This window comes from Cygnus olor, chromosome 3 (assembly GCF_009769625.2).
Source record: "Cygnus olor isolate bCygOlo1 chromosome 3, bCygOlo1.pri.v2, whole genome shotgun sequence".
Lineage (NCBI taxonomy): Eukaryota > Metazoa > Chordata > Aves > Anseriformes > Anatidae > Cygnus > Cygnus olor.
This window is the reverse complement of record NC_049171.1, coordinates 82,143,875-82,160,870: the sequence shown is the minus strand read 5'-3', so window position 1 is coordinate 82,160,870 and position 16,996 is coordinate 82,143,875. Positions and strand designations below refer to the sequence as shown.

The 16,996-nt window shown below is 37.5% G+C and overlaps 1 protein-coding gene across 1 annotated transcript in view; it reads right to left on the bottom strand.

Moving 5' to 3' along the window:
- CHRM3 (cholinergic receptor muscarinic 3) overlaps positions 1-16,996 on the bottom strand; it is a 273,001-nt gene that overhangs the window by 117,155 nt on the left and 138,850 nt on the right. Inside the window, 1 exon segment of the mRNA XM_040552953.1 lies at positions 9,907-10,009. Within this exon segment, the coding sequence (XP_040408887.1) occupies positions 9,907-10,004 (98 nt within the window). The 5' untranslated portion in view covers positions 10,005-10,009.

The window sequence follows — 16,996 nt, the reverse complement described above, 5'->3', positions numbered from 1 at the left end:
TTTCAAGCTTTGCTCTTTTATTTAAATTGCCATAGCTAAAAAGACTCATTGGAACTATTACAATTTAACACTATCTTTAAAAAGAGGAAGAAACCTAAGCAAATACCCCACTAATTATTGACCCTTTCCAACAAATCTTTATCTGTACTGGGAAATGGTCTGAGCAAACTAGTAACAATGGCTACTACCGAGCTTGAGCTTAAATTTGTAGAGCTCGAACTGCTGATACATATGACAAATAGTCAGGGTGGCATGTGTGTGGACTATGGATCTACTTTAACATACAATGTCATCTGATGATATAACCCTTTATGCTCTTTGTAGACATTCGAGACAGTTTGTTCTAAATTGTCTTCAGGAAGAACTGTCCCAATTGTCTTCAGCCATTACAGATAGCCAAGAAATTGCTAATAGAACCTCTGTTAATGCCAAATATAAAATTACAAGGCTAGAAAGAAAAGGGGTTGTATAGATTGGTAGTCCTGAGGTTTCTGAGTTTCCCCTAGCTAATAAGAATAAGAAAAAGGATTTGTCAATATTTTAAATCTTTCTTAATGTCAGCTGGGTTTTAGGCATATAATCCAAATAGTCCCAAAAAGACAGATGCATAAAGATAATGGACAATAATAATTAGTCATCGTTGGCTGCTATTTAGAGAAGGTAATACCTTGGCATAAAACACATAATACCCACACTTCAAAAGATACTTGAAAAGTCATTTTTTTCAGCATAATTTTACAAATTTCTATTTCACTAACGTTTACTTAGATAGGTTTACACAGCATCTTGGTTTTCCTTTTTGCATAGTGTTTTCACAGACTACTATTTCATGTGTTCAAGTTCATGAGTGACACTTGCTTTAAGTAAACTTATTTTTATTAACCATGCAATATCCACTAAAGTTTCAGAAGGGAAGAAATATTTTAAAAATTATTCAGTTACATATCCTGAAGATCTGACTCAGAACTTCTGAAGACAGACATAGTATCCACATAATATAAATGTCACTAACAAACTACATGTCAAAACATTGCCTCTCAAGCCCCCTGCTGCGAGTCAGCCAAGCTGGGAAATGCCAGCTGAGGAGCAGCCCAGTATGTGCTTTTCAGACCAATGGAGCCTCCAGCTGTTCAAAACCCTTTGCACAGTCACACCAGAGCTGCGATAACCTTAGAAAAAGTGGTGCGGGAGGCATGCCTGGAGCTCACAAGAAAATCAGAAATTAGGCTGAATGGTGTCCTCTTGCAAGCCGTGTTGCCTGCAACACTATACATACATATTACAATGGTTGCATAGGAAATGTTCAATGAGTACATACAGGAACCTGAGACCCAGGTCACCAGATCCCGCAGATGTCACAGAGCAGTGAAAAAATCTCTGAGGAAATGCGAAAAAGTGGGCAGAGATGAAATGAAAGAAATCTTGAAAATATTTTGTCATACTTCAGGTTACAAATATAAGCAGAGGGCATTTGGGTCACTGAGTTCAAGACCTTGCCACCACGCTACAGAGAGCTCTGCTCTGGGCTGTACAACTTGCCCATCGAAGCTCTGCAATACCTGGTCTAGGGCATCCCCCGGGCAAGAGTTGGACGCTGTAAATTTTATTTCAGTACTATCTGCTCAAAATTTTTACCAAGGTCTGCAAATAAAACCAAGGAATTATTAGTCAAAACTATTTCAAATATTTTAGAGGAAATCACTAAATTTCAGAAAATAAAAGCCAGTCCTTAGAACCTACCAGAAACGTAAGACAGACAGAAAACAGACAGTTGATTTGGACAGAAAGTTCACCGGCATATCTCCTCAGTATCTTACAGGCAATAACTTTCTCAATACTATCCCTCTGACCATATATAGAAATAGATGTGAAAAAATGAAATATATGACCAGTGCTTTTTAGCCAAGTGATGAGAACTATCACTAGAATCTTCACCTTTTAGGACGTGCAGGTCCTGGGGAAGTGAGCTGACCCCAGACTGCCCATGCTGCCTCCTCACCCCCCTCAACCTGCCCCAACCAGCTGAGTTGGGACAGTCTCAGGGGCTGAACACCCAGGAGACACCAAAAAATGCCCCGCTCTGTCCACAGGTCTGAGCTTCTAAACATATCAGGGGCCAGCACCAACCTTTGGCATAACAAAGCAAAATGCTGCTTAAGCTAAAGCTCGTTCAAGCAACAGTTTATTAACCTCAACTTGCTGTGATTTTTTTTATTTATATATATTTTTTTTCTGTGTGTGTGTTATTGCATCTGTTTTTAAATCAACAACAAAATTTGCTTTTAAACAAATTGGCCATGAACAACTCATTAATCACAAAGATTCCATAAAAGATCGTTTTTTTTTTTTGTTTTTTTTTTTTTTTTGATCAGTAATATCTACAAATTTCTTGATGAGTTTTTTCATCTCTGGTTTACTTTCCAACCAGAGATCTATAAACTACTGTCGTGTTGCTGTTAAAAATACTTTTCATTTCACTTTAAGATAATCAAAGCAACAACAGCAATCCTTTTAACTAATTAAATTAATCCTTTAATTAATTTGAGAGAAGTTTGAAATTGAAGAATCATAGTGAATCATTCATTTTACAGCTAGGACACAAAAATTCATAAGCTCCATTCCTCAGTCTGTCAGTGCAGTCCCTCTGTTAATAGTATAAAATAGCAATACTCATAAGAGATGGAGTATTTTGCATAGAAAAACCTACAGGCACACTATTAATTTTTTCTTCTCTATTAATGCCCACAATAAGCTTTAAGAACTCCCCAACAATGTAATTCCAAGCTGCAGCAAAGGTGACCCTAACTCATACAGGGTATCCACGTATTCTGCAAGCCTAAGCTAGGACCTGCTGAATCTGTCCTGAAACAACAAGCTTCAGACAAAGACACTTACTCTAAATCCTCACGGAAGAAGCAGAGATTTTAAAATGCTTTGAGCACCAAGGGTTCCTTTCCTTCTCACACGCAAACTACTGCATTAAGTTACATCTATGTCAATACCGGGGCCGACTTTGAGGCTGTGGGGTTCAAAGAATCGCTGTACCTTAAGGCATCAGCCCTTGGCAATTTACTTGGTAGAATCAGCTCTGCAATAGCATCCCAATAAAATGCAGGCATTTCTCAGAAGTTATACACTGTCATGAAAGCATAACCTTTGTAATTCGCCCAGCACTGGGCAAATCAGCAGTGACCATCTTGCTAGAGCTGACTGCAAACCCTCCAGCTCTCATGCACAAGTGATACACCATGCTCAAGAACTGAAGATAAAGCTGTGTTTTTTAATCGCTTATTCATCTAAAGTCTAAAACGAAAAAGGCAGAAAAATCCCAGGAAAAAAAAAAGTACAAATGCAGCTTCTATGTTTAGACCATTTCCTTTCTTCCTACGTTCTCTGCTTCAAAGCAAGATCGATTACCTACTGCAGATGAACTGAGACCTCCACTATTATACCTTTTATTATTTGTATTTTGATAGCAGCCACCAACACATCAGTCACAATAAATTCCCCAGAAAACACATAGGCTAAATAAGAAAACAAGAAAGAGATGGGCTAACATCTATATCAATGCAGTATGTTTTATTATAGTTACTGTAATACAGTGTACTGCTGTAAAACATTTACTTCTGCGTGCTAAAAACATTTTTCTATGTTTAAGTAATTTAACACATCTTGAAATACACCTGATTTTAGTATTGCAATCTTTCATTTGCTCACCACAGTGGTGAAAATAAAATAAAAACAGATATCAAGACAGCACTATAAAATCAAGAGAGACAACATGAAAGGCACAAATTAGTGGCAAGATGATTGTTAAGAACAGTGTAACAAGAAAAACAGACCAGGCAAGTTGTTATCTTATGTACAGAAGGTAGAAAAAAAATGCAGTAAAACTTTTGCACGTTTTGGAACTAAATGATTTTCCTTTCCAAATCAACTGCCTGAAGTAGTAATTTCCTTAGATTTTTGTAACTAAGTCTTCTTATATGTTTCATAAAACTTTATGGTTCTGAGTAAATAGAAAACATGTTTAAGCTTTTATATCTTGTACTACCTTCTCCCTCTCCAAGGTTTGCTTAGTTTAACATGAAACTCTCAAGTAAGTAAAGTTTTTATTCAATCCAGCATTAGCTTAATTACTATTGCCCTCTGATTGTGCTCTTTAAAATGCAAACATTTCATAAATTAGGGGAAAATTTGTGCACCGCTTCTTTTTTTTTTTTTATTTTTCAATATCGTTACTATTTAGCTATAAAGATTTATTTTCCCATGGGGGGGAAAAAAAAAAAAGAGTCACTTGAGATTAATTGATACGAAGCACAGAGATTGTTTTAAACTTTACATGAGAATTAATTTGAAGTTAGCAGCTGGTTTAAAGCTGACTCTAAAATGGGAGTAAGTATTCCATATGGGACTGCACCGCTTATACAAGCTGCTTCAGCTCCTGTAAGCTTATATGTGCTTAGATCATTTCTACAGATAACCATATTGAAAATCTGCAAATATTAGAGGAGCCTGGCACTACAGATTTACTGCCTTCCTTGCTGTTCAGAATGATAACCTGATTTAGTTCAAGCTGGATGGTCTCTTGCTATAGGGTGAAAAAGGAAAGAAGAATAAATCACTCTAAGAATTAGGTATCTCTCTAAGGTATTCCAAAATTTTACTAGTGCTAATCCTGTCACCCTCTTCTGGCAGTCATATTATCTTCAAATGGTTTAAAGTAGAATATGATATTAGGATTCCATATGAAACTGAATAGGCATAAATTTCTAGCAAGAAAAGAAAGGAAACTGTATGTATACCAAATCATATGATTTCTGCACACAGATGCATACACATACACAAACATGTATGGCATTATAGCTGCAGATATGCAAAATGCACACACACACATATGCACGTACGTACTTTTGTACAGAATCTCCTCCCTTTCTCTGAGTTTTGTAAGTAAAAAGTAAAATTTATAAAGCAGGGAGACAAGTGGATTCTCACATCCTACAGCCCCCATGCAACAGTTACCTCTGCAAATAACCTGGAAGAAGCAAGCTGTGCAGTTTGGATGAGCAGACTCTATAATACTCTAACAAAAGAAAGCCTTACGCTCCCCAGGCATGATGCAGAACTTCAGGCTGGTCAGGAGTCTCAGTTTCAGTATGAGTTTACTTAAGCAGAACATCTGCCAAATGGCAACGGTCATCTTCTGTCGTACACTGATGCTTGGAGGGATAGTCACCAGAAATAAAGCAGTGAGAAATGAAGGATGGTAGGCAAACAAAACTATTGCGATAAACTGAACAGAAGTGCTTGGAACACAGAATGGGAAAGAATGAGTCTTGTTATAATGACAATACTTTTAATTATATATATATTCAATGAAAAATAAACTATTAGAGAGAGAGTAAAATACTTCCAATTAATGGAAGTAATGTAATGTTCAAACTTAATTCCCTTGAGGGTTTTACTGTACTATTTTACTTAGCTTAATGTAATTTAAATTATAAACAGAATGGTTCTGTAAGCCCCCAGAGAAATGTATTTTATTTATAATGTATTTCCTTTGAAGTGGTTATGGAAATCATGCTCTTCCTGAAGTCTGTATCTCACATACCACCTACAGCTGCAAACTAGTCAGTCCTCACAAGTTAAACATGATCAGTCTGGTGAAGTACGTGACAAGAAAATCCAAGGGTTTTTTTAAATGCCAGAGGAAACAGAATTCTGAAATTCCAAAAACTAATAGTCTCCCCTCCAAAAAAAAAAGGTACTGAAAGATCTTCATTGACAAAAGTCAGGGGTTTTAGAAGCAATGGAATTCAGACATAACCAGTCCACTTCAGTTTTTAATACATGTAATGAAATAATTGTTTACACTATACTCTAGAGGGAATTACATCTGAAAACAATTATATTTTGTATACTTAAATTTAAATTTGTAAATGTTTCCATCCTTCATTTAAGTAACAAATTTCATTCTAGGATAAAGTATACACTTTCTCTCAGGATTCATATTACAAATGATTTGTGTCACCTTTTTTACTACAAGTAATTCAAGTATTTTATTTATGAATAAGTGAATATGAATGAACAAACTGAACCCCAGTCTATGTGCTCCCTTCACCATCAATAGCCACTGCTTGCACTCAGTTAAATAACTACAGCCAAAAAGGAAATTACCTGTATAAAATTGATTTCAGCCATTAATCATCTCTTAAAACCATAATAGCACCCTATACCTCATGGACGAATCATTAACTCAACACACTAGCCATAAATATACAATGATCTGAACTGTGATGCTTCCCCTGAAATAATGTCAAGCCAAATCACTTCAAAGGGGAGTTGTTTAAACAGGAACAAAGCAAGTAAGCAATGTAAGATCTGGATGCCTACATTATGAACTCATGACAACTGTATTCACAAGCTACATACGGTTTGAACTGGTTATTCTTTTTTTTTTTCAAGCCTGATCTTTTCCTCTAACCTACTACCAATTCTAAAACTAAATGAATAATTAAATAAAAATACAAGTTCTCATTAGGTTTGGGTTTAGAGTTTGAATGATGCTTCATGGGATAATGAAGAAAAGCAAGTATTTCTGTGTCAAACATTGATGCTCTAGAGTTAAAAGCACAAACTCCCTTCAAAGTAATAGATTTTGTTGATTTAATAAAGTTTAAAGAAGATATTTAAATGTACAGAAAGAATCTGTATCACGTTTATTAATGTAAAACAAACAAAACAAAGATGAATGAATTTTAACACTATTTTTAAAAATAATCAACATGAATATGTTGCTGTACAAACTTTCTAAGAAAAGATATTTCCTCTATCTCCTTTCAGATCAGCCATTATCTAGTACAGACTCGAAAGTTACCTCAATTGTCTTGGACTTTGCACTTCATATTAGAGAGCTGATCTGTACCACAAATTTTGCAGACATCTATACTTTGCTAAAAGCTACTGGAGCACAAACATCTCTTGGTGTTAAATGACAAATGCTTGTCATAGTGACCATTACCCTTGCGTTCAGGTATGATTTTTTGATTCTGACAGTCCAAAGAGCAAAGCTAATGTACCTTTGCTAAGTGAAATGATGCTGCTCCTCTCAACTAATGCAATGTGTTCAGATGAGCTGACAAATTCTGTTTAATGCAATGCACCTTTGTGGGTGGTTGTTGTGGTTTAGCCCGGCTGGCAGTCAAACACCACACAGCCGTTCGCTCACCCTCCCCCCTCCCTCTCCGGGATGGGGGAGAGAAACGGGAAAGTGAAGCCTGTGAGTTGAGATAAAGACAGTTTATTAAGACAGGGAAAAGAATAACAACAATAATAATAATAATAATAGTATTAATAGTAATAATGTGTACGAAATAAGTGATGCACAATGCAATTGCTCACCACCCGTTGACCGATGCCCAGCCTATCCCCGAGCAGCCGGCCACACCTCCACCCCGGCTAGCCACCCCTATATATTGTTCAGCATGACATCAGATGGTATGGAATACCCCTTTGGCCAGTTTGGGTCAGCTGTCCTGGGTCTGTCCCCTCCCAGCTTCTGCTGCATCCCTAGCCTGCTCGCTAGCAGGACAGAGAGAGGCTGAAAAGTCCTTGGCTTGGTGTAAGCACTGCTCTACAACAATTAAAACATCAGCATGTTATCAGCGCTTTTCTCATCCTAATCCAAAACATAGCACCCTGCCAGCTACTAGGAGGAAAATTAACTCTGTCCTAACTGAAACCAGGACAGTGGTAAAGCACATTACTGTATTATTTCTTCATACATATAATCCCTGAAGAGGTAGCACAACAGTGTAAACAGAACGCAATCCATTACACATATTTACATGAATGGCTTTGTTATTGTTAATTTAGTCTCAGAAAAACAAACAAACAATCTGATATTCATTTCTGGCTCTCTGAAACCTATACTAATCTGCTTCTTGTAGACTGGAGTATACGGTTTGGTGCTTTAACCCATTACTTTATGCTCAGTGTTTCCACACTATCATATTACAGTCTAAGCAACAAACACAACCTTACAAAGGGAGAGAGGTGTGGATTGTAACAAATTTTGCAGAAATGAATTATATGAAGCCAAGTACTTTCTTTGTTACTTTCCTTTTAGGCTAAAACTGAACACAGTTGAATTCTAGTTCCTTTGGGATACTCTGAATTTCAGCATCGATTTAAAAATTCCTGTCAAATGATAGTTGTGCCTCTGAAACCTACAGAAAAGACACTCTCATCAGACTCAGTATCCAGCATAACGAATGTGTTCTGGGATTGCTTCCCTGCCCCTTAGTTACAAGCTGAGGAAGATTTTGGAAGATTTCCACCAAGGAACATGACTCTCATACATGAAATGTATGTGTTTTCAGTATTTTATTCACAGAACCTGTCACCTGCAAAAAAAAAACGTGTAAGTCTTTACCATACACATAACACACAAAAAACCTTCTAAGTAAAGCGGGAATATGGCCAACACAACATTAAAGGTAAAAACAACTGTAACCGAATATGGCCAGCTGTGTGCAACAGCGTGCAAGATGTTATGTCCTAATTTCAGAATATGAAAGCAGGATAAGCCTTGCTTCAGGAGTCATCTGAGCCACTTGTTGCTATAAAGATCCAGCTAGCATGCTACGCAAATGCTTTTCTAAGATGTCTTGGTTAGAAGATTTCTCAATACAGACAGAACTGAGTGACTGAAGTCCCAACACACTCCAGAAACAATCACAATAAACTGTCAGTGCCACAGTCCCTAAAGCAAGTATGTGAGGAGAGCAGTTTTCTGTGTAAGGAGTGGGGCTATATGTGTAAATACAGATCATCTAAACCACTGCTACATACCCATGTTTATGGTTCATTTCCACAAAATCAGAAATACAAAGCAGGATGGAAGTTTTACAAAAACATGTAAGAAATGTGAAAGAAACACCAAATACAATGCTAATGCTGTAGCATACCAATCCACAACTCATGTAAATCATTTTAAATGCCACTGCAACTGAGTCATAAAACAGTGTAACATACAAGGGAGAAAGCAGACAAGTGATAACGAATGCTAGCAATTTATCTGGAACAATTTAGTTCTTTGCCTAGATTTACTTTCACAGGGAGAAATGACTTGCTGAAAATAAACTCAACTACTATACTAAAACCAGAAGGGAAAACAGAGTTTTCTGGAAATTGAATTTTCCTTGTTGGATTATCATCTCTACTATAGCAAGACTGAATTATTCTACAGGTAATTATCCTGGAGGTGAAATATGGGCTACATTTTCTGTTTTGTCTGAAATTCACAAAAGACTTGATGGTTTGTGCAGAAGCTCAAGATAACTAGTAGGAATAACTTGAAAGTATCTTCCTCTCACTTACCCAAACCATGATACTGTTGTACTCTTAAAACAGGCACAGAGGTTCATTCATGCAAACCTGCTCGGCCCAGTTCTTATTCTGCTAACTCTGCAGTTGTAATAACAAGAAGCTCAAGGTTTGCCAACTTCTTGAGAATTTATTAAATTTCTCTGCTGGGTTTTGTGCCTAAGCCAAAATTTGAACCACTGCAGCCACTAATGTTACTATAGTAACATTACTGTAAGTTAGCTCAGGTATACCTACAGGAACGAGAGGCATCACTGTTTCTAGCATTCACAGCATCTGGAAGTAGATGTGGCAAGTAGCCTAAACACTTATGTATGATGGTCTACAGCTGCATGCCTGTTCAGAATAAAACACATCACAAAGTTGGAGGCCTTACTCGATGATTTTGTGGTTGATAAATTCCAAAAGAACCTGACTTAGCAAAGTGAACACTGTTACCAAAAATCAGCTGTTTCCTGATATGCTCAATACTTGGAAAGACACACTGTGGATATATATACTTTTTTGAATTTTACCTACATGGTCCAGTGAAGAACATCAACGCGGCTGCTTGGATCAGGCACTGTGTAGCTCTGTGAACTCCTCTTTTGGAAACAAAACTGGTAGTGTGTCAGCATGTAGGCTGTGAACAAAACAAAAGAGAGAGGAGGAACTATTAGAATAGATTGCAGACACATGGCAGAGACACAGACATATAAGCCCAAAGTAACCCTCTGGGTCAAGAGAAAACAGAAGCCTTTTTTTCTTAAACAAAAACAAACAAACAAACAAAACCACTAGGCTGAAAACAGTAAGAACAACTCAAGCCTCCATGTACTGCACAGATCTGGAACCCTGGTAATAAGATGGCACTGACAAGCATTTGGGTTGCTCCCACCTACCCCAAGGGGCTACATACAGTCACAATGATTTCAAATGATTTTTCAAACCCAGTGACCAAACCGTGGAAAACCATTTGCTTACGACAATACAAAGAAGTCTGCAGCTGAGTCAGCAAGGGAGACTGTCTGGTTTGTTCTTGGAAGCTGGCACCTCTGGATGCACAGGGATAGGGACTGCTGAGCCTGCTCAGACCCCGGGAGCAGCTCAATGCAAGGGCAGTAATCAGAACTCGGCTGTACTTTTCTTCCCCAAATGCCGTCTTTTGAAATAAGCAATTTAGAAAGCTGGTTTGGAATACTAATTTTCACTCCAAAAGTAAGAAAAGAGAAAAAAAAAAAGAAAAAGAAAGAAAAAGAACCCTCTAATACATCCCATATATTATAGTTTCAGCTTCATTTAACATACTGCTGCTTTCAAAAGTTGTCGCATAGAGGAAGCAAGAACAACAATAATTAAAACCTATGCAACACATTTTCCTCTGCAAAGGTTGTAAATTCCTGAAGTCAGAAGTGTAGGAGGATTAGCCACTGACTACTATGTTCCATTTCATTAGTTCTAATTAATGCCAAGTGGAACCATGTGCCGTTATTATCCCATTTATTACATGCCATTGCAGCCTGAGGCTTCTAAGCCCCTTTGAATAACTTAAACACAGAAGAGTGATTCTGAATCAACAGATGCTCCATGTGCTCGCTCAGTGTTTCAGCCTTTATCAGCGTGCCAAGAGGTTTCACTCCCAGGTGTTAAAAAAATGAGGCAGCAGACCAGAGAGAGTGCATTGGCTCTACTGGATGCTTAGTTTTTCAGTAAACAACAACAGAACCAAAAAGAACAAGAACGAGACAGGCTATAAACAAACAAGGCTGGGATGACGCTCCAATTCATCTTCAGAAGGGAAGGAGACAGGCAGTAGCTACCCACGTACGCTGTTGCACACCAAAACAGCCTTCTACCACAGCTCTGATACAGCACTAGTCACAAAGGTCTCTCCCTCCTCTGGTACAACACTCTCTGGAGGACAGCTGTTCCCTCTGCTAACTCCGCACAGCCCAGCAGTGAAATGCGTCAGGAGGGAAGCGAATCTGCACACGCCCTTACGCCGCATGAAAACAACAGATGCTGTATTTGCAAGAATGAATGGAAAGGAAGCAGACCCGATGAAATGCAGCCAGGAGAGAAGGAATATGCATTAACTGTCTTACAAACAGTGCCATGCAATCCTTAACTGGAAGGAGCCTGGACGCATCAGTGTGGCAAACCCCTCTGCAAGAGCATGCTTTGATACCCTCTTCATCCAGGTCAACATTTGGCTGATGGAAGGTAATTCTAGATCCACCTCCTGAAACAACCAGTAATTTATTTTCCAAGCCGCTACTTGAATGCTCTGTTCGTGCCACTACTCCCAGCAGACCAGGCAAAGGAAGTGCAGCACGAGGAAACACGTCTGCACCTAAGGTCACCGAGCAAAGAAAGCAAAACACTGAGACACAGGCAAGGAGAAGCCAGGGAGCTCACACTCATCCTTTAACCACCTCCCGCCTGGAAAGGGCTTTGCCTCTGCAAAGTTACGGATAAGCACCGTAATGATTTTGCCAGGGGTTTGTTAGGAGGACGTGACATTTTAGCCCAGGAAGGGTAATTCCACGCCTTTAAAAACACAAGTTCTGGTTTCAGTCCTTCACTCCAGTGATGCAGCAGTGCCTCCATGTCACACCAAACCTCTCATCTGTCAAAACTACAGCTTCCATAGCATGTGCTTGTTACCGAGGTCTCTGAAGGTCCCCAGTGAAACTCTTACATGCCATTACCCAAGAATCAACAATAGGAATTCAACATTTAAAAAAAAAAAAAATTCAACCAATTTGTATAGATGAAATATAAAGGACGGAAAGTATTTTATATTCACACTATGACTGCAAAACCAAAACAAAATAAAACAACCTGCTTTATGAGCAAAGCCAGTTTTAAGTCACTTTTAGATCACTTTTAAGACTGAAAAACAATTTAAAATGGAAGCCTCCTAGGTTAGCTGAAGAATGATGGTTTCTAACAATTATAACTCAAATTTTAATAATGCTTAATAATTTCCTTCTCATCAAATTATTGTTTTTAATTAGCAATAAACTAATTCATTATTAAATTAGCTTTTGAAGTTATTCTGAATAAAGAAATTTCTTCCCAGTCATTTTTGACTACATTTTAATTTTTTGCCATTACTACCCAGAATCCAGTTTTCCTCCTCTAACCATGCAGATAGTGAAAAAGGGCTTTGGAATTCACTGCCCCAATTTACAATAAACTAAGATTCCTCAAAAAAGCTTGTACTGTTTGCAAATCCAGCAATGTAAGTAACAACTCTACTCACTATGAAAAACGATCAAGACTAGTTGACCATTCAGCTTGTGAAGAACATCAAAGTTCATTTGAAGCAACCATGTGAAAGACTTATTCCCACACATCTTTCTACCTTGGTTTAAAACACCCAGGATAAAATCCTGGAGATTGGCTGATCTGTATTTTACATCTGGAAGTGAGTGATGCCACTTTTTGTTTGAACCATTCTTCTATGCTGATACAGTTCATTGGTCCTCTGTTAACCTTTCTGGAAGACTTGTCTAAAAGAAAATAAAAACAACGCCCCACAAATCCCACCCCAGTTTTCAGCATGAATCCTGGACCTATTCAAGCCAACAGCAGCCACTCTGACAACAATGGGTATGTCTGTGCTAGAAAATTCAATTTGAGGGATGCTTCTGGGCATTGGTCCTTGATTTCTACCATAAATTGCAAGACCAGTCCTTGGACATGATTTGGGAGGCAGCATGGCTGATGAACCTGAGTTAGGGTGCAGGTATAGGGGCACATTATGGAGAAGAAGGATTTGAGTTTTCTGCTATTACTAACACATCTGTGATTATGACGCCTTAAAAGATGCTGCTATCTGGACAGGCAGCTCTCTGTATTCCAGCTCCAGAACTGAAGATTGCATTTTATGACTTTTAGGATTCCTTTCCCATATTCATGTGAAACCTGATCTAAAACACACAGCGCACCTGTGTGAGGTCTTTTGCTTTTAATTTAATTTTGATAAAATCTCACTAGAGACAAGTGTCAGTAAGACTTTTAAATAAGAGAACTACTTCTGTGGGAAGTAGAAGTGTGGATACAGTAATTTCTGCTTTGTTTACTTGATAAAATGAATTGACATACATTGACTCTGCAGTGTGAAATTGAATTCCAATGTTTATATAGAAGAGTATCATGAAGCAGGTTTCTCACTGCCAGAAACAAATTTCACAGACTGGTAAAACCTGTACATAATAAGGTATGAATTTCACATGAGTTTATCAACAAATAAAAGAGATCTCCTGGGTCTTTATTTATTTATTTTTTTTTACTGAACTTTGGGCAATTTTAGTCTTGCTGTGAGGAAAAGAAATGAAGGTCTCAAAACTTTGAGAGATTTAGTTACATATTTGCATTTTATTGCCTAAATAATCTATTAAGAGAAAAAAACAACACTACTACACATCACATTTATCATACTCAAAAATGCCTACAACTGTCTACGGGTATACCTAAACAGATACAAGGCACTTCAGTAGTTTTATGGATATAATACTGATGACTTTACAAGATCAGAAAAAGGCATAATACAACAGCTACCCTGCAGCTTCTGTTTTCAGTGGACTTTAAAGGGCAGAAAATCTTTTGAGTCTTGAGCTGAAGGTATAGAAAAGTCTTCAAACTGAAAGAGGTATCTCTGCCTGGCACTTCTTCCACTGGATCTAATTAGAAATAGGTTAGAATCAGTCTGGACAAGATTAAAGCTGTATGGTGAGAGATTGCAACTACAATGTTTATAAGCTTGAAAAATACCTCTGTACTGATATGGAAGGAAAAGATGCTACACCTAGTTCAGGACACAATTTCCTGTTGGAAACAGTCTTTTTGTTGTTGTTGTTTTTTATTTTTACATTTTTAGAGTTTCTCTTTTACCTTCAGGAAAAAAAAATCCATTTACAAAAAGGTATTTTTCTTGTACTGTCTACTTAACGAATAAAACCTGTTTTCAAGTGCAAGATGCCTATTTGACTCCCAGACAGTATATGCCCGTATGCAGTCTGTAAGAATTTTTGAAACTTGAGGTACTACAGAAATGTACAGCTTTCTAATTAGATAACACAATAATGACCCCCGCTCTCAATATAGTAAACGTGGGTCATGAATTCAGAAGATAATATGGGAAAGTCATTAAACTGCATTAAAAGAAAAAGAAAATGTAACTTTAGAGATCAAAAGTGAAACAAAATTGTTTACATATATCTGACAATACACTAGAGAGAGATTTTCAGAAATTTTCATAATTTGTTCAAAAATTCTACCGACAATGTCTTTGGTCTGAACTCATTGCCTGAATTTTGGAGACTAGACTGGCCAAAATGGACTTTAAAAGATGTACAAGATTATTAATTTTAACTCCATGTTTGCTATGGAATTGATCTGTAAAATAATGAATCACTTGATATGTTCAGGGATCTCAGTGACTACCAATGGTCTTCTTGTTTGAACTCCAAAATAAAAGGACCATCTCTCTCTAGCCCTAGCCCAATAAATGTTAATACTATATGTCATGTTGAATTGCTTTGAAAGGTTACATGAAGGAAGCCCAGCTCTACAATATCTGATAAATTGGTGGGAAGAAGGCGGCACAAACTCTTTCTACCAACTTTGACTTGAAAGACAAATTAATGTCTTGTATCTGTTCTAAACACTAATTAGAAAGATAAGCTCTTCCTATATTGTGCACATTTCAACTAAGTCAGCCCACTTAACCAAACCCACTTCTGTATTTCTGAGGTTGTGGCAAAAATCCCATAAGGTCAAAATAAGAGGAGAATTTAACGTCACAAAACAGTCCATTCAACTTGCTCAACTTTTTATTTTTTGATAATGACTGAAAACAATAATTTTATGCTCCTTTAATCTAGTTTAACTGAGAGAAAAACTAATAATTAGTGCCCCAAATTAAGACAACTTTCCCAAACGTAGACAACTTTCCCACTGAAAAGATGTTAATTCATAGCACTGACTCAGCCAAATGTGTTTCTGTTGCTGAATAATTATGTCAGAAAGTTTTGTTTCATTTTGAGGTTTTTAGAAGTATGGTGAAACAAAATCCAGACATCTCAGGTATAATTTTAATTTGGTAGTCCCACAGCTCAAAAATGACTGTCTAGAGATATCACATTCATTTTACTGCAGAATAGTGACTTCAGCATTTTATTGACAAATTTGAATAGCTATTTTGCAGTTATTGTTAGATCTGCTCAGCCTGAAAGTGTTCAATTCATTTTACTTCACATACAAATATCTAGTAAGTGCACTACAGTGTCTGAAAATAAATAGTTGAACAAGCAGTTAGGGGAAAAAAAAAAGAAACAGCAGGAAATAATACTACTAAGGAAAGTACTTCAGTTTAACTGTTCTTTATTACTTGCATTTTCTATGTAGCTGACAATCGTGAAAACTTTTTAAAATCTAAGAAGTGTTTAGAAACTCTCTTAGACTTTAATTCCTTCAGGTGCTTACTGATGGCTGACTTCTTGCACCTTTGTTTTTTTAAGAAAACAAAGATTTTTTTTTAAATAAACTTTTCTTAAATGTCATGTATAATTTCATATGCACTACCAGATAATCACAGCTAAACAGGTCAAACCAGGAAACTCAGGAGTTTGTACACAGATTGGAGCATTAATACTTTAGGATGTGGTTCCACTTACCTTTACAGTTATAGGCATCCACCTCTGAGCTGAACAGACTCTGTGCAGTTAATGCAGGAAAACTGGCCCATCAAAGGACCCTTCAACAGAGCTTATATATTTTAGTTGTTGGCCTTAGAATGAGATGAAGTAAGCTCTGGGAGTACCTACTATCCTCCACCCATTACACAGCACATCTAAATCTGGTTTGGTGAGTCCCAACCTCAGTGCTCACTTCATGCAATCATAAATTGATACCCATAACAACTGTTTTATAAGTCCCTTTCATCCACGCATTAGTCTATAAATATTCTAGTCTATCCTGCTATTTTGATTCAGATTAGGCCCCACTACATGTATACGTGTATATATATAATGTATACATATATATAATGAAACTTCTGACAAGAAGTGATTGGGTTTAAGAAAATGTTTATAAGCACAGAAAAGAGATTAGCTGTTGGCAAGAGGTGTAATCACTTCCCATACTTACCTATCAAAATTCACTCTTAAACATCAAAAGACAGTTAATGGTATGTGTATGTAAACCTTAAATAATCCCCTAAGTGAACCCAGACGCTGGCTGCAATGCAGCCTTTATATTCAAACACATAAAACAAACCAAAAAAAAGGTTGTGAAACATTAAACGTTCAACTCCTTCCACACTGAAGAGCCATAGACGCACCAGCTGTAACTGCATCTGCTTGAATTAAACCTCTTTCAGATTCACTAAATCCATTTGGGGGGCTGAAAAAAGCAGCTAACGTGTCTTGAATTTACCTCTGCACCTGGTGTTGGTGGCAAGGTGCTGGCGGGGGGCTGCAGGGCCTCTGTGAGACAAGATGGCAGTGCCTCTGAGGAAATGTAATTAAGAAAGGGCAAAACCCTGCACGACAGTACTGTCCAGAGCAGGTGGACATTTCCTGATGGACCATGCCTTATGGAGAGCCCGTGCTGGAGTGTG